Below are 22,340 nucleotides of genomic sequence, written 5' to 3'. Positions count from 1 at the left end.
TGCACTTAGTTCAGAGTTTGGCAAACAAGTTTTCAGTTAAGTTTTTTGACATTTTTCACCATGTAACCCAGATCGTTCACACAGCATCTTCAAACTGGAGGTGTGAACAGTATTCTTGTGCTAATTTAAGTCCAAAGTTTAAGTGTTTGACAGTTAAGAGTCTAATAAAAATCTTTCAAAAGAGGATATTTATCAACACAGCCTGAGCCAAAGTGGTCCTGTTAAGTCAGATATGTGAATTCCACATTTGGCCTTCACCAAATTTCAGGGGTCTTAATGGAAGAAACAATTTTTACAAAAGAATCAAAAGGCATGATTTTATATGCTCTCTCATTCCTAGTATCCTCAGGTCCAAAGAACTGGTGGCAGCTCTCTTTCCTATATATGTAGTTATAGAAAGGCTCTGTCACTCAGTTGATTTTATTCATATTTTTCTGAGGGAGATCAGGTAGCTCCTTTTTTCCCAGACCAACCATGAGGGCACTTATTCACTTCAAACCCTGCCCTAGTTGAAGTCCAAAAGAAAGTTGTTCCCTTGATGGATTTAAGCATCTCTGGAGTTGTTTTCCCCTCTAGCTGTTACTCCTGGCTATCCAGTCACCCTTGGTATGTGTCAGTGAACAATAAAAAGTAGCCAGGTCACCAGGGTGGGGACTAGCTACTCCCTGGCTTCTCTAAGTTCCCTGTGCACCTTCTGGCATTTAATGCCACAAAAACAAGAGATTTAACACTAATGACAGTCTCTTTGTCCCTTACTCCCCATGCCTACAGCCTCCTGCATTTTAATGAAGGCAAATTGCACATTCCCCTTCCAGGCTGAAATCCAATGCCCCCTTGACTTTATTCTTAGGTGGCACAACTTAAAAGATAAATTATTTTGTGGGGTTATTTGGTGTTTTGTTTTGTTTTGCTTTTCTTCTGTCAAGAAAACTGTGGAGGAGTGGAGGAATGGGGACTGGGGGAGGGGAAAGGAGTATCCCAGATAACATTTCTCTACCTAGGCACTCCTGCGTGTGTGATCATTTCTTTCCCAACTTCTCTTTGCAAGCCAGGATGTTAAGGTATGAAAAAAGCTGGCTGAGTAAGGCTCCACTTTTTGCTTCCAGGAATCCAGACTAGGAATGTCACTAATCAGTCTTCCTTTGTTGTCTTCCCACCTATTTCTCTGAGGCCACGATGATTTTCTCATAAAAGGAACTCATAGAGAGGCTGCATGGGATGAGTCCAAGATACACATTTTTCCCTTTCTCCTGACACAAAGACATCTGACCAGAGGGTGCTAGGCATTTGCTAGAAGCAAATAGGACAAACGTGAGGAAAATGGGAATAAACTGAGAAACTGTAACTCCGTTATAGGAAAGAGTCCGTTTGTTTGGGTGATACTTATGTGACTGGGAAGACGGCTGAAGCCGAAAATCAGTTTCCATGGAACCTTTGTTCTGGCTGAACTTCACCACCTGCATGCATGGTGGTGTAAACTTTAAAAAGTTTGTAAAGGGCTGCAAACTTTGGAGATGACGCATAGCGGCTAGCACAGAACATCTGCTTGGTAAATGGCCTGCACTATTAGAGATGCTCCACTAGCCCAGATTGACTCATTCTCAGTCTGGTTCCATTTTAAGATTTTGGAGACGTGATATATTAACTGTGGCTGCTATACCAAAAACCCGGTGGCTTTAAACAACAGGAGTTTATTCTCTCCTAGTTCTGGAAGCCAGAAGTCTGAAATCAGAATCACTGGGCCAAAATTAAGATGTCAACAGGGTAATGCTCCCTCCAGAAGCGCTAGGGGAGAATTCATTCCTTGCATCTTCCAGCTTCTGGTGGCTGCTGGCATTCCTTGGCTGTGGCCTCATGACTCCAATCTTCAGGGCCAGCATCTTCAAATCCCTTTCTGTTCGGTCTTCTCATTGCCTTCTCTGTGTGGGCAAATTCTCCCTCTATCTCCCTCTTACATATGTGATTGTATTTAGGACACACCCAGATAATCCAGGATTATCTCCCTATCTCAAAATCCTTAACATAATCAATCTGCAAAGATACTTTCTACAAATAAGATAATGTTTACAGGCTGGGGGGGGGGCCTAGGACCTGATGTCTTTGGGGGCCATTATTCGGCCTGCCACACCAGGAAAACTTAGCATTATCCAAAGAATAGAGCAGGGAGCGGTGACTGCAAGAAGCCTCAGGCTGTCTCTATCACCATGAAGATACTTGCTGTCCACACTGCGCTAGTTTGGTGTAATGCCTGCAGTTAACGTATGTGATATCATTGACACAGCACAGGTATCCAAATCTTTTGGATTCAAATTTTTAAAATCTGAGCTGCTCAACAGCCTCCAGGATGGAACTGCCTGCATTTCCTGTGTTGAGTGACCTGAAGCCTAGTTTCTCCCGCTTACCACCTGGCCTTAGCTCTACCAACCACTCACTCTTCCTTATTGTTAAACACAGTCTGTGTGAGGAAACCCATGAGGGAGCTGGCCTAGTTGGTGAGGCTAGTTTGGGTAAGAGGGATGTACCCGGTGGTCCTTTATTTGGGGGGGTTCCTTGATGGGCAGTTGGGTACCAGCAGGAGAGTTGAGATAGAAGCCTTGGATTTATTACCATTTTCTTTACCGCCCTGATGCTCTGCAGAGTCCTCTATGATTCTTGGGTCCCTGGGTTAGAAACACTTGCTGAGGTGGGGCTGACCCTACACATTGGGCCTCACATCTGCTGGGAAACCAGCCAACAGGCTCTTCCTGCAGCAGAGGGCTCCATCTCCACAGAGCTGAGTTAAATGTTCATACGTGGAAACAGATGGAACTAGTAATGAACGTTTGGGCAGTTTTCAGGCCACAATTATGCTTTCACACATTTGGAAGTTGTCATTTCTTGATCTGTTCTCTAGTGATATCTATGAATCCCATATCCTTAGTGCAGTGCAAGGCTGGCACTAGGGCGAGGCAAGTGAGGCACTCACCTTGGGTGCAAAATTTAAAAGGGTACCAAAAAACTTAGTAATCAAATAACATTTTAAATACAATATTTAAAAAATATAAAATCAGCAAACTGTGGCCCACAGGCTAACTACCTATTTTTGTACATAGAATTTTACTGGAACCAGGGCTAGGATTAGGGTGCAGGGTGGCAGTCATGAAGGTATTGGTTGAATTTTGTCTTTAAAGTGCTGATATTTTGTTCATCAAGGGTTTTTTTTGCATTGTTTTGACTTTCTCAAATAATCTTTAAGTAATTTTGATTTTTAAATTTAATTTTTAAATTAAAATATTTTTCAAACCCAGTTTTTTTCAAGACAGCCATTTTTCTTCAAGACAACCATTATATCTTGGTATGGAACACAAGTGTTTTATGCATATTTCCCAATTTGTCACAGAAAATATTAAAAAGATGTACTTAAGAATCCAGATTTAGGGCTTCCCTGGTGGCACAGTGGTTAAGAATCCACCTGCCAATTCAGGGGACACGGGTTCGAGCCCTGGTCTGGAAGATCCCACGTGCTGCGGAGCAACTAAGCCCATGCACCACAACTACTGAGCCTGCTCTTTAGAGCCTGCGAGCCACAACTACTGAAGCCCCGCATGCTCTGCAACAAGAGAAGCCACCGCAATGAGAAGCCCGCGCACCACAATGAAGAGTAGCCCCGGCTCGCCGCAACTAGAGAAAGCCTGCATGCAGCAACAAAGACCCAACGCAGCCAAAAAGAAAGAAATAAAATAAATACATTTATTTTTAAAAAAAGAATCCAGATTTAATAAAATTAATAATCTTTACTACTTCATGAAGGATATTATGTGAAATTGACTTTTTTTTTTTTTACTATGTGTACACAGTGGCCATAAGTTTTACTTGCCATTACTTTTACACCATTAATGCAAATGCCAATACAGTAAAAAAAGACCAAAAAAATCTTAGAATTATTATGAAAATACTTTTGGTCCCACACACCCCTTGAGAGGGTCTTGGGAAACTCCAGAGATCTATAGACCACACTTTGAAAACTACTGCCTTAAAGGATAAGGTTTTAATGATTTAAAGGTTAAAACCATTAAAGTTCAAAACCATTATCAATAACAAGCTAAAATCCTCAGTCAGATGGGGGCAACATAAGTATGACTAACTCCAAAGTTAGTTTTGCAAAAATAAGTGGTGAAGAATTAAAGCAAATTGATCCATCTGTCATATAAACAGTTCTAAGCAATTAGGAGATCTTTGAAACTAAAGGTAAGGTATGAACAATATGTAAAAGAATCTGAATGCCTTGAATATAATCAGTGATCTGAAAGCAGGGCCATTTAAGGGCAACCCATCCCTGGCCTCCCCTGCCTCCGGGGAATGAGGAAGCAGAGGAAACTATAGCAATAACAGGAAGATTAAGGCACACATACCACACACAGCATCCCTAGGCTGTTCAAAGATCCTGGGGCCAGTCTGCCTGGTAGTAAAGCTCTCTCCTGCCACTTCCTAGCATACAACTGTGGGCAAATTCCCAAACCACTATCTGTCTCAGTCTTCTCATGTGTAATATGAATATAATATTAAATATACCTTCCTCATATGATCGTTGTAGAGAGTTCATGAGATGACGTAAAGCACTGAGCACAGTGTCTGAGAGAATAAGTATTTAATGAATGTAACTTACTGAAAACAAGCATACTTCTGTACTGATTCATTGCCCTGTGTTCAGTAACTTTCCCTCAAATGCACAAATGCTTAATTAGCCAGCCCACTGTCTTACTGTGTTAGGTGTTCAGTAAAGGTTACGTCCTCCCTCCAGCCAGACTGGGAAGCCTGTCTGGACCCGTCATTTCATCCATGCTGCTTTGAGTGTCATGGCTTTCTCACCAACAATTCACTGAGAAATCTGATGCTTAAATGTGAAAAAGTGTATCAATGTGCAAATTGTTATGTAAAAATGGAAATGTTTGTTATACAGTAGAATTATGCCTTATATTTTCTTAAAATTATTTTTATTGATGTTGAAAACACGTTTGAAAAGCAAAGGAATTGTTTTTAAACATCAAAGCTAGCAAAACATTTAACCCACCAACAGAAAAACATCAACCTGGCTTTGCTAAGAGATCTCTGTGGTAGACAAAATAATGCTCCCCTACAAAGATGTCCACACCCTAATCCCCAGAACCTGTGACTATGTCCTTTTACATGGCAAAGGAGACTTTGCAGATGTGATTCAGTTAAAAACCCTGAGATGGGGAAATTATCCTGGATTATCCTTGTGGGCCCAGTGTAATCACAAGGGTCCTTAAAAACAGAAGAGGAAATAGACATTTCACCAAAGAAGACATACAGATGGTCAAGAGGCATGTGAAAAGATGCTCAACATCACTAATTATCAGAGAAATGCAAATCAAAACTACAATGAGGTATCACCTCACACCAGTCAGCAGTCAGAATGGCCATTATGAAAAAATCTACAAACAATAAATGCTGGAGAGAGTATGGAGAAAAGGGAACCCTCTTGCACTGCTGGTGGGAGTGTAAATTGATACAACCACTATGGAGAACAGTATGGAGGTTCCTTAAAAAACTACAAATAGAACTACCATATGACCCAGCAATCCCACTACTGGGCATATACCCTGAGAAAACCATAATTCAAAAAGAGACATGTACCACAATGTTCACTGCAGCACTATTTACAATAGCCAGGTCATGGAACCAACCTAAATGTCCATCAACAGATGAATGGGTAAAGATGTGGCCTGTATATACAATGGAATATTACTCAGCCATAAAACGAAATGAAATTGAGTTATTTGTAGTGAGATAGATGGACCTAGAGTCTGTCATACAGAGTGAAGTAAGTCAGAAAGAGAAAAACAAATACCGTATGCTAATGCATATATATGGAATAAAAAAAAAAATGGTACTGATGAACCTAGTGGCAGGCAGGGCAGGAATAAAGATGTAGACATAGAGAATGGACTTGAGGACACAGTGGGGGAGGGGGAAGCTGGGGTGAAGTGAGAGTGGCATGGACATATATACTCTACCAAATGTAAAATAGATAGCTAGTGGCAAGCAGCAGCATAGCACAGGGAGATCAGGTCCGTTCTTTGTGACGACCTAGAGGGATGGGATAGGGCGGGTGGGAGGGAGGCTCAAGAGGGAGGGGATATGGGGATGTATGTGTGTGCATGTGGCTGATTCACTTTGTTGTGCAACAGAGGCTAGTGAAGTCTTGTGAAGCAGTTATACTCCAATACAGATTTTAAAAAAAAAAAAAAAATGAAGAAGAAAGCAGAAGTCAGGCAGGGGAAGATTTGACTATAGAAGAAAGGCACAGAGAGATGCAACATTGCTGGCTTTGGAGACTGAGGAAGAGGCCACATGCCAAGAAATGTGGGCAGCCTCTAGAAGCTAGAAAGGGCAAGGACACAGATTCTCCCCTAGAGCCTCCTGAAAGGAATGCAGACCCACCAACACCTTGATTTTAGCTCAGTGACACCCATGCTGGACTTCCGAACTACAGAATTGTAAGATAATAAAGTTGTGTTGGTTAAGCCACTAAGTTTGTAGTAATTTGTTACAGCAGCAAATAGAAAACTAATACAGTCCCAAAGGTTATCCCAATCACCCTTGGTATGCTTCAGTGCACAATAAAATAAGTAGCCAGGTCACCAGGCTAGGAACTAATCATTCCCTTGGCTTCACTCAGCTTCCCAGTGCAGCTTCTGGCCATTTAAATGCCACAAAGTAAGAGACTGACCATTAATGACAGTTCCCACCCCTGAAGATTTGGATTCTAAAGGTCTGGGACACAAGAACATCTATGTATAACTGGTGACTCTATTAGAGATGGTTGGTGGTCCACACTTTGAGAGACATTCATTTTACTCACAGGAGCTTACAATTTAGGTGCTAAGTAAATAGAATTCTAGTCCATAATAGATGAATAAATATGCATACTTCCAAAGAGAAAATAACAGCCAGGGCAAGGGTAAAAGGCTGGAAATGGCCCAGAACACATAAATCCTTCCACATGCTTATGTTAATAAAAACGTGTCACAGAATTAAGCCAGATGAGATCTCTGTCTGCTCCCTCCAGTGCTTCAGGGCTCTGGAGCAGACAAAACAGAGTGCTGGCAGCCCTGCAGACCTCTCACGAAAAAGCGTCCCTGGTGAGCACAGCCCCCCACCTGTCCTACCTGTCCCACCTGCTTCTTTATGAGGTGGTAATGTGCTGGCCCAGGGTGTGTCATCTTCAAACTGAACCCAGCTGCTGATGGCTGAAGCCAGGTCAGGTGGAGGCTGCTCAGGGCTCAGGGGAGGGGAGGCCGCTTCAGAGATGAGGCCCATCTTTTCAGAAGAGTCATCGTGCTCTGAGGGGGAAAGGTCCTGAGAGCCTCCATCCACCACACGGTTCTCCCCAGAAGAGATCTCGGACTGGTCTGAGGAAGACGATGGTCCTGGGAGGTGCTCTTCAGTGCCCCCTGAAACAGATACCAGAAACTACCATCACATCATGCGAGGAAGGCCACTCTTTAGAACTGTCTCGTGGAGGAAAAACAAAGGACAGGCAAGCAGTGATCAAAGGACTCACCATTACAGGGTGTGAGGGCAGAAAAACAGCCATGCCCACCTGCCTCTATGCTTAAAGAGTGTTTACCTTAAAATGTATAAAAACTATACCCTAGGATGTCCATAGCAGTCTCCATGCAGGCTGAGACTGGGAGTCTTGTTCACTATTCTTATCCTACCATCTACTCCAGTGCTTAGGGGTCACAAACAAAATTCCTACAGAGGCCGAGCAACAGATAGAACTAGGTCGAATTAGAAAAGCGAAAGGCAATGGGGAATGGTGGAGACTGTGGCTCAACAGGAGAGCTTCTGTCTGGACTAAAAACATTCAAATTCAAACTCTGCGCAGTCCAAACAACACACATCTGCGGGCCACCATGTGCAAACCCTGCACTAATGACCAGCTAAATATGGCACAGAGGCCCTTCCTCTAGCTTTTGTATCACTGCATTGGTCCTGGAACATTTAATAGCCTTCAAAAATTTGTTTTTAAATAACAGAACTAGATCTCAATTGTGGTGGTGATTACACAAATCTATACGTGTGTTAAAATTCATCAACTATAGACCAAAAATGGTCAATTTTACTGTAGGAAAATGTTTAAAAAATAAAAGTACTGATGCGAAACTCCTTTCTCCCATCACTAGCCAAACAAACAGGTCTACCTGAATGTAATTATTTAGATAAGCGCTGTCCTAAAAAAGTAAAAGGTGGGCCATATATGTATTTTAAATTTTCTAGTAGCCACATTTTAAAACTAAAAAGAAACAGGCAGAACTACTTTTAATAATACGTATTTCATCTCAGCATGCTGAAAATGTGTAATATCAACATGTTGATAAAAGCTGTTAATAACACATTTAACTTTTACTAGGTCCTCGAAATTCAGTGTGGGTATTTCACATTTATAGCACATCTCAATTCAGACAAGCCACATTTCAAAGACTCGACAGCCACAGGGCTACCGTATTGGACAGCACACCTGTAAACTCACACTTTCCAGGTGCTGTAAACGAAGCTGGGACGATTTCAGGTGGCAGTAGCAGCGGCCGTGGAACAGAAGCAGCTGAGGTGGTTCTGTAAATAGCTCCCGCATCCCACCTTGACCTTCATCCCTGAGCACAGTTCCCCAGAAGTCAATCTAGCCACCTTCATCATGATCACGGGTGACAATTATGAGCCCTTTCCATGTGCCAGTCACTGCTGTAAGTACTTTACATGTTCATTCATTTAATCCTCACAACCACCCTGAGGTAGGTACTGTGATTACCCATACTGCACAGATGAACCACCACCCAGGGAGGTTAAATCAATTATCCACCCAACGACACATCACTCATCCATAATGGAGCCAGGATTTGAGCCCAAGGGATCTGGCTCCAGCTCCTGTCACTCTTGACAATTATGCTTTAAAAATTGAGACCATCCGAATTGCTGTTGGGAATAATAACCGAAAAGACTGAGCATAAAGTACTTTGGAAATAGGAAGTTAATGTTCATTGGAAGAAAGCAGCGAATATACTTTTGGTGTTTCCTGGTCCTTGTTTGGGGCCCTAGGTTCTAAGATGTTTCCTCCAGGCTTCTAAGTGGAAGAATCTGGACCTGAAGAAAGTGACAAACTGGCTCTGTTTTCCGTATCAAGATCCCCCCCCCCCGCAAAAGAATGATGAAATAGAAGCCATAACAAGCAGGTGTGGTTCTTTGCTAATCTTTTCACTTAGGCGATGGAAGTTCTCCTTACCCTCAGGAGGGACAGGAAAGAGCGGCTCCTCATTGAAAGAGACCCACTCCGACTGGTGGGTAGCGATCACATGGTCCAAGGTCGTCATGCTAGGAAGGTGCTGGTCATCTTCACACTGCTGGCCTCAGGCAGACCCCAGAGCAATGCCTGGGGTGGGGTGGGGTGGGGGTCTGGTAGCACAGTGGACTGGGGCCTGGGGTCTGTTATGGGGGTCTCGCGGAGAGTGGCACTCAGAACGTAGACAGATTAGCCTCTCTTGCCTTTGGTTAATCTGCCAAGTGGAAATCTGTTTAAAAAATAAAAAGTAAAAGGGATAACCATCACATTATAACCAATCCACTCAGGTCTTGAGCTTTCAACACTGCCCACAAGGAGGTCTGGGTCGTTTCCAACCTATTTACCTTTCTCTATCCCTGTCTTGCCTTCACTTCTCTTACAGAAATATCTGCTTTTAGCATCAAGATCTCTGTATGTGCCTTCAAATCAGACATAAATAATCACGCAGATTTTAGCAATTAGATTCTCCAATTTTCCCAGTTACTATATTTTGGAAATACTTTTATCTATAAGGCCATCATTGTAGAACAAATATTAAAATTTTTCAAAGTGCTTTCACTTTCCTTTACCAGATGGCAAAATAAAAGCATGCTCTTTCCTATTAAATCAGTGTGGTTTTTTGCCTTAGGCAGGTAGCTCTTTGCAAGCCTGATTTAAATCTTTGGCAGAAACCCAACCATCTCCAGATGGTATCTCCAAGCATGATTTACCAATCAAGAAAAACAGAAAAGGAGTCATCTTATTCATTTGGAGTAAGGGGGTAGGGCATATTTACTTTAGTGGAAAATGTGAGTTAAAGAAACACGTTTTCACTCTAGGACAGTTTGAATTAGTATGTAAAAGTCTAGCCTTTACTCACATTGCAATTATGTTCCATGTAAGGATACTTAATAGACTCATAATATTGCTTGTACAATTAATGTCTTTTTACAACTGGAACCTAACTCTTGATCTTATAATGAATTAGTAAAATCTGAATTAATGTTTCCACATAAGGGCTACTATCCACCTTGAACAGCATCAGTTCTTATTAACTGAATACTCACAATATTCACTTTAGTCTAGAATAATTTAACTTATAGCCTTCTAGCTGGTGCACAATAAAAAGAAAACATTGAAATTTTACTACGGTTATTATCTGCAGTAAATAATCTATGCTAACGATAAAGAGAATAGAAACATTTAATAGCTTTTGTTTTGGTAATTAAAACAATTAGTTTTGTTGCATGATACTTCCTAAAAACAAGTAATGTTTCCCACAGAATCTATAATTTTCAGAAACCTATTTTCATACCATACTTTGACTGAATAGCCATTGTAGTTGGGTAAGAATTATTATAATTCTTTCACAGAGGAAGAAATCTGGGCTGAGAGGAGTTAAGTGACTTATCCAACACTTTTGCTGTTTCAAAGCCTTTGTTTGGTGCCCTAAGATTCTAAGATGTTTCTCCCAAGTTTCTAAGTGGAAGAATTCACACATCCTAGGATAGTGACAAATGGACTCTTTTAATTCCATAGTAAGAGACCACCAAAAAAATGATCAAGTAGAGGTCATAACAAGCAGGTACACACCTGCACCAAGCTAGGAAGTAATAGATGCAACACTTGAGCCCAGGTCTTCTGATGCCGAAACACTCTAATCTTTGGGTCATAGCCACAAAGAAAAATACTAGAGAATATATATAGACTACCACCAACTAAAGTACTTTACAGACATTAATGACAATGGAACCATAATGAAATGATCAGTGAAACTGCTCACTGGAAATCTGCCAGGGAATCCAAGCTGTGCGCAGAATGGAAAGTCCAGAAACCTCTCTTCCAAGTTCCTCTCCTAAGATCCTTACCAATCACAGGACCAGACATGTGCTAAAAGCCTGGAGAGTGAGTGCTCCAAACCAGATCTCACCAGAGAACCAGGCAGGGCCCACGGACCCAAAGAGCTGATTCCAGTGGGCTTCTCCCATTAAGCCTTTCTCAAGCCCGTCAAATGTTAGCATCAATGTGGCAATGGCTGCAGGCCAAGAAAAGACAGTAAAATTGAAGAGTCAGATTCCCCCTCTTCCAACAACAGCAGCATGCAAACCAGTTCCAACAACCACCACAAAGCCACAATACTACAAGTCCACGTGCTGACATTTGCAGCATCATAGCTCAATGGGGAAAACATCCTGCCCATCCCATGATGATGAATCCAGCGAAATGCACGGATGAGTGTGGGTAGATGAGGGGAAGGGGAAGGAGAGAAGGAAAAGGGTGAAAATAATGGAGAAAATATCTAGAAATTTTAGAGCTCCAAGATTTTAAAGGCCAGTAGTCCAGCTCTCAAGTTTTACAGATGGAAAAAAAAAAACCCAAAAAAACTGAGGCCTAAGGAAATCAGGCATAGTAACAACAGAGATTGAAATGGGCTCGGGAGTTCCACTGTCTGGATTTGAGTACTGTATGGTCTTTAAGCCTCAGCTCACCCCTCTGCAGCAAAACTCATGTCATAATTTTAAGGATTAAATAAGATAACATACACCAAGTGCTTAGTACTGGGACTGAAAAACCCTATGTAACAATGATGACGATCATAGCAGGTGAGCTTACAGAGGGCTTACTGTATGCCAGGCCCCAATCCAAGCTCTTTATAAATGTCAACTGTGGTCATTGCTACCGTAGGTAAATGCCTCACACAAAGGTACACTGTTTGCCAGTCGAAGTCTTGGGACCAGAACACAAATTTCACAAAACCACCCCGTTTCTGTCACTTACACATTCTGATTTTAGTGATTTCCCTTTTCAGTGCTTTTTCGAGCAGTTCTCCCAGATGCTAAACGGAGTCACGCACTCAACTTCCTCTTTATAGATGCAAGCGCTTTCTGGCTGAGGAACCAAGACTACTACTCAGACGTATGAACAAAAGAAGAGCCCCCAAGATTTATCTACCCTTCCTCAACTTGCCCATCCCAGATCCAGACATGGCTGGTTACAGACCATGAAAAGTCTCAAGAAAGGCTGGGGGAACAAATTTATCACGGGGAACCGCCTATCATAACCCTGTGAAATGGATTCTAGGTGTTTGCCATGAAACAGCTATATCCAGTGAACCCTGAGATGCCTGACCCTGAAGAGTGCTGGGCGAGCAGCTGGAAGCCCTCAGAGGAACCTGATCATTGTGAGGCTACGTTCACAACGGAATTGGTTTCTCTGTAAAAACCTCACCCCGTTTTTAGAACATGAATCATAAAGTGAGGCTTAGAATCACCACAAGCGAGCAGTGACTCACTATCAGTAGCAGTGCTGACCAAGAGACACTAAAAATCTCACTAAAGTCTCTGGGCTGCCATTCCAGAGAGAAGCTTCTTCCTTGGCTTCCCTTACACGCTAAAATGGGGCGGGGGTGGGGGTGGCGGGTGGAGAATGCAGTTGACTGATAAGATGGGAGTCCGAGAAATAGTTCTGCCTTATGCCAATCTTCTAATATGCATTCAGGAGCCCTAGGTGTCCAGAAACGTATCTGGCACCCTTGGGATACTGAGCGATCAAGCAGCTTGCAATCTAGCTGTGGAGATGAAGATGCTCAGGACAGCAAACACAACAAATCTGGGAACAACTGCTTGCTGGAAAGACACACCAGAAATGCCGTGACAGTATGGTCATAGATCTGCAAGGGCTGGAACCATAAGGGACTAAGCAGGTTTTTGGATTTGAAGGACATCCTTGGTTCTGAAACACTGGAAGGGAAGAGTAAGGACATCCTTGGGACAGGGGTTAGTCTAAGTGACAATTAAGAATCAGACCTTCATGGGACTTGTTTTTGGACCAGTAAAGAGGTCAGTCTGATGACTGCTGAGGTATCTACTGGGGAAATGTGGGGAGAATGGACTGATGGACCTTAACAGCTGAGGAGAAGAGTTCAGTGGGAAATGGGAAGTTGGTGAAAGTCTACGAGCAGACAGTGACCCAAGAGATGTGCTTATGGGAGATAAACATTCCTCAGACTGTACCGAGCAGGAATTTGGTGATGGAAGCTATCAGCCACAACAGGACCCTAATGTGTCGCACAGAGCCAGGGGCCAGCATCATCAGGAACGTGTACTGGGTACTCTGTGCTGGACCCATTCTAGGACCTGACTGAGACAGCATCACTAGCCTCTAGTAGCTTACAGTAGAATGCAGGGAGGTATGACAGTGATATAATAACACAATAGGCTCTTTAACCTATTGTGACAAGTTAGCCATCAAAACAATGACAGCAACCTTATAGAGAGTTAGGGTGTTAAGAGACTACCGAAGGCTTGAGCAGTAGGTGGTCATGAGCTGCATCTTAAATGGGAAGGGAGAGCTCTGAGAAAATGAGCAGGGGGGCAAAGGCATTCGAGGAAGAAGGAGCAGAAATGGCATGTCTAGTTCACAGTGAGTTACGCTGTTTATCTGAAGAGGGTGGGAGTGAGTTGAGTGCACTGGAAAAGGAGGGGTTGGGACAGTGACAGTTCTCAATTTTAGAATGAGTTTGAACTCCTGAAACTACCCTTTCCGTTCCCACAGCCATTGCCTTGGTTCAGCCCCTCAATGTCTCTCATTCAGACAATTACTAGTCTATTACCTCTCTCCCTGCCTTCAGCATTATCCCCTCTAACCTATTATCCAAACTATTATGCCAGCGTGGTCTGCTTAAAACCTGAAGATGCCCATGCCACAGCTCTGCTTAAAAAGTCCTCAGTGGCTCCTTTCTTCCTGTGTTAGCCAGAGTCAGTTTTTGTTGTTTGCAGTGAAGAACTCTGATACACGGTACCCTTCCTTGACTCCCACTAATCCCACTTGTTCCTTATCCACCATGTCTTCTGTATGCTGGTAGTATCTTACCTACTCTCATTTATCAAATGATAATGAACCTGTTTGCTAATATGGCTATCATGTCAATTAGCCTGTGAGCTCCCTGAGGAAAGGGACTGGATTTTGTTCTTGTGGATATCTCCAACTCTTTGACTAGGGTCTGGCATTTAGTAAATGTTTATTGAGTAAATAGCTGAATGAATGAATGAAAGAATGGACAAATTAACTTGTTTTACCACATAGTAGGTAGCTTCTTCAGGTCTTCTGAGCTGGCAAATGTTTTAGAAAGGTTAATTTAAACACCATGTAGGACTTTCCTGGTGGTGCAGTGGTTAAGCATCCGCTTGCCAATGCAAGGGACACAGGTTTGGGCCCTGGTCCAGGAAGATCCCACATGCAGCGGAGCAACTAAGCCCATGCGCCGCAACTACTGAGTTGGCACTCTAGAGCCCGTAAGCCACAACTACTGAGCCCGTGTGCCACAACTACTGAAGCCCACACGCCTAGAGCCCGTGCTCAGCAACAGGAGAAGCCACGGCAATGAGAAGCCCGCACAACGCAACAAAGAGTAGCCCCCACTCGCCACAACTAGAGAAAGCCCGCGCGCAGCAACAAAGACCCAACGCAGCCAAAAATAAATAAATACATTTTTTAAAAAAATAAAAAATAAATAAACACTATGTATAAGATAGCTTGGGAAACAACCTGGATACAGGGCAACTTGTCCATTCCCCTTTCTCTTCAATCTAACACTGTGCTATTCAATTCCAACAGCAGCCACTAGACACAGGTAACTATTAAAATGTGGTTAGTCCAAACTAAATTAAATTCTTTTATAGTTTCTATTTCTCTGCTGAGATGCCTTTATATTCACTCATTCTGACAATATTTTCCTTTAGTTCTTTGAACATATTTATAATAGTTTCTTTAAAAGCTTTGTCTGCCAAATCCAACATCTGGACCATTTGGGGATTAGTTTCTATTGACTTTTTTTTTTTTTTTTTTTTACTATGGGTAATATTTTCCTGTTTCTTTGCATACCTAACAATTGTTTAGGATACATGAAGACATTCTAGATTTGATCTTCCTCTGCAGAGTTGATTTTTGCCAGAAGTCAAACTGTCTGCCCACCTTGATCTTGCATAGGCTTGCATAAACTTGGTCTTCCACTTTGTTGGATGAATCTTTGCAAAGTCAAAGATGTTCCCCAACCTCCTCTAACTACCGCAGGACTCAACTTCCAAACTCAATTTCCCTTGCAATTTTTCTTGACAGCACTTGGCTCTAAGCTTTGTTAGGGTAGATTTAAAGTAGGCCTTACTCTAGGGCAAGTGTTGGCAAACTATAGCAATGAACTAAGTCTGGCCCTCTGCCTTTTTTTTTGTTTGTTTGCGGTACGCGGGCCTCTCACTGTTGTGGCCTCTCCCGTTGCGGAGCACAGGCTCCGGACGTGCAGACTCAGCGGCCATGGCTCACAGGCCCAGCCGCTCCGCGGCATGTGGGATCTTCCTGAACCGGGGCACGAACCCGCGTCCCCTGCCTCGGCAGGCTGACTCTCAACCACTGCGCCACCAGGGAAGCCCTGCCTTTTTTTGTTAAAAAAAAAAAAAAAGTGACACTGGAACAAAACCATGCCCATTCATTTACATGTTGTCTTTGGATGCTTTTGATCTACAATAGCAGAGTTGAGTAGGTATGAGAAATATTGAATGGTTCACAGGGCTTAAAATAATTACCATCTAGCCCTTTATATTAAAAAAAAAAAAAGAAATTTACCAACCCTGCTTGAAAGCATAGACTTTTGCCCCTAAGACACAGATTTTCTGTGTCTCTTCTGGATGCTTGGGATATTATTAAGGTGTTAAAAGGTTTTTCCACTGTTTCTGGGCTGGACCACCAGTGTCCCTCAGTATCACCTGCTTGACCTTTAGTATCTCTGTCCAATTCTCAACCCTGGAGCCGCCATTTTTGGTAAATCTCATATAGTTTCGACCTGTTCATGGGCACTCTAGCCTGGCCAAGGACTCCCTGGGTACACCCAGAGAGTGTACCCAGGGAGTCCTCTTCCCCCCCAGCCCTATGCAACCCTCTCCTCTCTAGTGCACTGCCCTGTGGATTCTAGCTGCTTCAATTGCCCCAAACTCAGATCTGTGTTTCCTTAGTTCAGCAGGAGTGCTGTGCTCAGCTGAGACTCTAGCATACTCCGCTGCAATCAGGAAACCCTCCCCTGGAAGACAGCCAAGGTGAGCATCAGACTCACCTCATGAGTTTTCCTTCACTCAGGACGGAAATACTGTGCTTTCTGTTGACCAATACCTGAAAACAGTTACCTGATACATTTTGCCTGGTTTTGTGGTTGTTTACTGCAGAAGGACCAGTTTGTTAACCAGTTATAGCAAGAACTGAAAGTCCTCCCCTGAAACATTCCTTACTGACTTGTGCTCATTTTTAAAAAAAGAAAAAGACACTAGTGCAGATCATCTATACTAGGGTGATTTTATACTGATGTCCTGGAAATATTAATAAGAAGTTTTACAGAACATTTATAAATCATATGAGAAGGAAAGGAGGGTTTCATATAGCCATATGGATTAAATCCATCCTTTCAGAGCTGGGACAATGTTCTATTTTGTTAGGTTAGCTATGCTATAAAATATCATAAAATAATTCTTGCTTGGTTAGAGGTTATTTAAATCTGAGAATTTAGTGATCTTCCTTCTATATCTCTTTGTCATATGTATTCAACTAGACAGTTACTTTAAAAATCTCCGCATCCACTTGTTGGGTTTTGAGGTTACTGACAAATGCTATCCAGCCTGCTATCAAGGGTTTATGCAAATACATCTTAATCTAGATCCTGGTGCCAATTCCAAACTCCAAAGTAAAGCCTCAAATTTTTCCTGGTCAAGGAAAAGCAACTAAAGGTCAAAAGGAAAACTGAGAAGCATGGAAGAATGGGAAAAAATAAGACTGTGTGAATTCTTTGTATTTCTTTAGAACTTTCTTCTAAAATAAGACATTCAACAAACTTACACTGAGCATCTACTAAGCACTCAGAATTGTGCTCAGTACAGTCATACAAAATAATACCAAGCATGGTTTTACACTCTGCAGCCTCTGTCACAGTGGGCTACAGAAATCACAAAAGTTAGGGCTTCCCTGGTGGCGCAGTGGTTGAGAATCTGCCTGCTAATGCAAAGGACACGGGTTCGAGCCCTGGTCTGGGAGGATCCCACATGGCGCAGAGCAACTAGGCCCGTGAGCCACAACTACTGAGCCTGCGCATCTGGAGCCTGTGCTCCGCAACAAGAGAGGCCACCATAGTGAGAGGCCCGCGCACAGCGATGAAGAGTGGCCCCCGCTTGCCACAACTAGAGAAAGCCCTCGCACAGAAACGAAGACGCAACACAGCAAAAATTAATTAATTAATAAACTCCTACCCCCAACATCTTTAAAAAAAAAAAAAGAAGAAGAAATCACAAAAGTTTAGTCAGGAAGTTAAAGTAACAATGTTGCTTGCTTCATAAATTCTCAGAATAAGCAGAAGCCTGGAAGGCCTGATTACCCTGTGACAAAGACCTAAATCAGATTAAGGACTTGGAACACTGCTTCTTTTCCTTCTTCTTTAAAATTCTTTTCCTTTGTGAAAGAACAGAGTTCATGTTAGATAGATAATTATTCTATCGTGATTTTTCTTCAAAATAAACAATCTTGATGGCTGTGCTATCCAACAACTTCATGGCTCCACATTCAGAGTCAAGGATCTATGTCACACTTGACTTGCAAAACAGGTTGCCTCTGATCTCGGTGCATTCCTGAGGCAGTGACCCGTAATGACATCCCTAGGTAGCTGAACAGTATGTCACATTCAGTGAATAACCCTGGTAGGAGGTCAAGCTTTAAAGTTTGTGGAATACTTTCTAGCACCTTGAACTCTTAGAAGATGGCTTACTCCATCTTGTAAACTCATCTCAGCTTACTTCAGTTTTACATCTGGAATAGAGATACTAATATCTCCCTGTATGAAAGTAGGAAGTTGGTGTGGATAATTTCCTTTCATCTATATTTTAGATGTTCTATCATGAGACTGTCAGTTTACTAGGAGTCTATAGGAGTGTGTGGGTTCCAATGGCCATATTTCCTAAGCATAACCCTAAAACTTTCCAAGAAGCTTAACAAAATATTGTTATTATATTTCTTTGAAGCTGTCATAGATTGTAAACTGCATCTAATTTCAGAGATTATAAAATATTAAAAATTGTATATATACATACATATATTTCTTAGAATCCATGAAATACATTCTTATTTTTATACCAAATACTTACCAAAAACCACAATTAGTATATATTTCCAGGATGCAAAGAAACTCATGGGTAATTTCAATCCATTTTTATAATAACACTGAGATAAGTAAAGCAGAAATTTCTCTCACTTGATAGGTAAGGGAACTGGCTCAGAGAGGTTGCTTGACTAGTCTAAGGTCACACAGCTAACCATGACAGAGGTGGGACAGGGTTACAAGTCTCTTGACTCTAAATTCTGCATTTTTTCCACTATACCACATTCTACCTTCCAGAGAACAGGTATAACAGATATGTTAGCTACATCATCAACATCCATTTCCTCTTATCATCCAGCACTGGAGGATAGGTCATTATTGGTTGAGTCAATCACAATAATTCCTATTCCTGCTTTCCCAGCCTCCCTTGAACCTTTGGGTGGCCACTTGGCTAAGTTCCGGCCAATGAGACATAAATGGAAGTATGGTCAGAAATAAAGCTCTGAGAAGTGTTTTTTATCTATGTTCTGTTTTGCATTCCCAATGAAGATAACAGATATTACTCATGCTGTCCTAATCCTACTCATGTTCTCTTTTTTTCCTGCCTTGAATACAGTCATGATGGCTGGCTGGAGCTACTATAACCACAAGGAAAGGCTAAGAGAATCACAGAGTCATTGATCCTGATGTCATTGAGCCACTGAACCAGATCAATAATCACTCATCTCTATATATATTGTTATGTGAAAAAAAAATTTTGGTTTAAGTTATTATAATCAAGTTTTCTGATACTTACAGGCAAATGCAATTTTAATAAAATAAGAGAGAGAAATTGTGGCAAGCAAAATTCTATGATGACTCCCATAATCTCCACACCCTGGTGTTACTATTGTGATTATGTCATAGTACATGGCAAAAGGGATTTTGCAGATACAATTAAGGTTACTAATCAATTGACCTTAAGATAGGGTGACTATCCATGCAAGCTTAAGCTAATCAACGAGCCCTTTAAAAGGAGAGAGTTTTCTCTGGCTGGTAGCAGAAGAGGAAGTCAGAGAGATTCAAAGTGTGAAAGGAAGGTTCCCCACTGCTGAGATGGAGGCCACAGGGCAAGGATCTGAGGGCAGCCTCCAGGAGCTGAGAGTGGTACCCAACTGAGAGCCAGAAAGATAAAGGAGACAACAATCCTACAACCACAAAAAACTGAATTCTCTCAACAAAAGTCACAAGCTTAGAGGAGATCCTGAGTTCCAGGTGAGAACACAGTGACCAACCCTTAATTTCAGCCTGTCACATACTGGGCAGAGGATCCACCCAGGCTGTGCCAGTGCTACAGTTTAAAAATGGGACAAAAGATACAAGATGCGGTTAAGGTTCTCGGAAGAGAGGACGCGGTTAAGAAGGCACATCTTGGGGCCCAACCTGGACTTATTGAATCAATTCTGGGAGTGGATTTCAGGAATCTGCATTTCAGCAAGCTCTTCAGAGGAAAGGTCAAGTGAAGACAAGTGGCCGTGTGCTCTATAAGAGAGCTTTTACCAGAAACTGAACTGTACCAGAACCTTGATCTTGGACTCTCCAGCCTCCAGAACTTGTGTTTACTGATCCATCTCCAGGGCCACCGCCATGTCCAGCCGGGGTGAGAAGAAGTCCACTAAAAGTCCCGGTCCGCCAAGTCAGAAGTCATCTTCCCTGTGGGCCGGATGCTGCGGTACATCAAGAAAGGCCACCCCGAGTACAGGATCGGAGTGGGCGCGCCTGTGTACATGGCCGCCGTCCTGGAGTACCTGACAGCGGAGATTCTGGAGCTGGCTGGCAATGCAGCAAGAGACAAGAAGGGCCGGGTCACGCCCCGGCACATCCTGCTGGCCGTGGCCAACGATGAAGAGCTGAATCAGCTGCTAAAAGGAGTCACCATCGCCAGCGGGGGAGTGTTACCAAACATCCATCCAGAGTTGCTAGCGAAGAAACAAGGATCCAAAGGGAAGTCGGAAGCCATCATCACACCACCCCCAGCCAAAAAGGCCAAGTCTCCGTCCCAGAAGAAGCCCGTGTCTAAGAAAGCAGGGGGCAAGAACAGGGCCTGGAAATCCAAGAAGCAGGGAGCAGTCAGCAAGGCAGCCAGCGCTGACAGCACGACCGAGGGCACACCCGCCGATGGCTTCACTGTGCTCTCCACCAAGAGCCTCTTCCTCGGCCAGAAGCCAAACCTTATTCACAGTGAAATCAGTAATTTAGCCGGCTTTGAGGTGGAGGCCATAATCAATCCTACCAATGCTGACATTGACCTTAAAGAGGAACTAGGAAACACGCTGGAGAAGAAGGGTGGCAAGGAGTTTGTGGAAGCTGTTCTGCAACTCCGGAAAAAGAACGGGCCCTTGGAATTAGCTGGAGCCGCTGTCAGCGCAGGCCATGGCCTGCCCGCCAAGTTTGTGATCCACTGTAACAGTCCCATCTGGGGTGCAGTGTGAGGAACTTCTGGAAAAGACACTGAAGAACTGCTTGGCCCTGGCGGATGACAAGAAGCTGAAGTCCATCGCCTTTCCATCCATCGGCAGTGGCAGAACGGTTTTCCGAAGCAGATGGCAGCTCAGCTGAGCCTGAGGGCCATCTCCAGTTACTTCATGTCAACACCGTCCTCTTCCATCAAAACGGTGTATTTTGTGCTTTTTGACAGCAAGAGTATAGGCATCTACGTGCAGGAAATGGCCAAGCTGGTCGCCAGTTAGGCTGAGGAACTGCAGAACCAGCCCGCACCGTGCCCCCGCCTCCAATTTGAAAGAAAGAAAAGGAAAAAAAAAAAAAAAAAAAAGATTCCCTCCACTCCTAGTGGGAGGCAGGAACCCTTTCATTTTTTTCAGTTTTGCTCATCTAGGGAAAATAAGGTTTTGGTTTCCAGTTTAATTGTTTTTGACCTTCTAAAATGTTTTTACGTTAGCACTGATAGTTGACATTACTGTTGTTAAGCACTGTGTTCCAGACCGTGTCTGACTTTAGTGTAACCTAGGAGATTTTATAGTTTTATTTTAATGAACTCCTGCTTGACGCAGAGCAGCAGAGAGAGCAGTGTCTTCTACGTGGGGCAGAGTTCAGGAAGCCCATTTTGTAACCGTGTGTCGTGTGCTTTATTGTATACCCAGTGGCATTCTTTTTACTATAATGTTCCTTTTTTTCCCCTCAAGAAGAAAAATCATGAATTTGCAGCAGACTTAATTTTTGTTTACTTTTTGTCTTAATGATGGATTTGAAAATGAAAGATTTAAAAGGCAGAACAGAATCTGTTGTCCTTAATTATATTTGCAATTTGGAATTCGTGGGAATTGATTTAGTAAAATGTTAAACTGTTAAAAAAAAATGGGAGAATTAATTCTAGAGCTCAGAATCTCAAGGGCCTGGGCATAGCCTTCTTTAGACAATTTCCAAACATGGATAAGGGACTGAATTTCAACAAAAATCAACTATTGCCCATAGTACGGAGTAAATTAAAAAACAATACAGTAGCAAAATACCACTAAACTTTACATGTAGCACTTTGGAACATATTACATGGATTTCTCTCTCTAGAAAGTTTAATTTCTTTTTCTGCCTTGCTTACTTAGGCCACTGCAAAATTAGCTTGCCTTTCCAGAGACAAGGAGCAAAGCTGAAAGGGTGATCATTTTCAGTGCAAAATGTTAAACGACAATTTTGGGTGCCTTTCCTTTGAAAATCAGGAGGCCAACAAACATTCAACCAGTTTTCTGGAGAAGGAATGATGATATCATGCCAATGACTCTTCAATTAGGGATGTTAGCATTTTGGAAGGTGTCAGAGGTGGGATGAAGGAAGAATGAGCACAAAGGAAGGAAAGTAAAAGTAGAACCAATTGTGGAATCACCAAACTCTTTCTAAAAA

General features: G+C 42.6%; 1 protein-coding gene and 1 pseudogene across 2 annotated transcripts in view; one reads left to right on the top strand and one right to left on the bottom strand.

The window, feature by feature from the left end:
• STON2 (stonin 2) overlaps window positions 1-22,340 on the bottom strand; it is a 151,249-nt gene that overhangs the window by 107,391 nt on the left and 21,518 nt on the right. Inside the window, exons 2-3 of the mRNA XM_082648922.1 lie at window positions 9,287-9,572; window positions 7,173-7,457 (exon numbers count right to left, since the gene is read on the bottom strand). Of these exons, the coding sequence (XP_082505048.1) occupies window positions 7,173-7,457; window positions 9,287-9,374 (373 nt within the window). The 5' untranslated portion in view covers window positions 9,375-9,572. The remainder of the gene's footprint in view (window positions 1-7,172; window positions 7,458-9,286; window positions 9,573-22,340) is intronic.
• LOC309818709 (core histone macro-H2A.1-like) lies at window positions 20,073-21,534 on the top strand (annotated as a pseudogene). The gene has a single exon. The product of its transcript is annotated as a core histone macro-H2A.1-like (transcript).

The sequence above is a fragment of the Grampus griseus genome (genome assembly GCF_964374135.1).
Source record: "Grampus griseus genome assembly, chromosome: 2".
Taxonomy (NCBI): Eukaryota; Metazoa; Chordata; class Mammalia; order Artiodactyla; family Delphinidae; genus Grampus; species Grampus griseus.
This window is presented reverse-complemented; position numbering and strand designations above follow the sequence as displayed.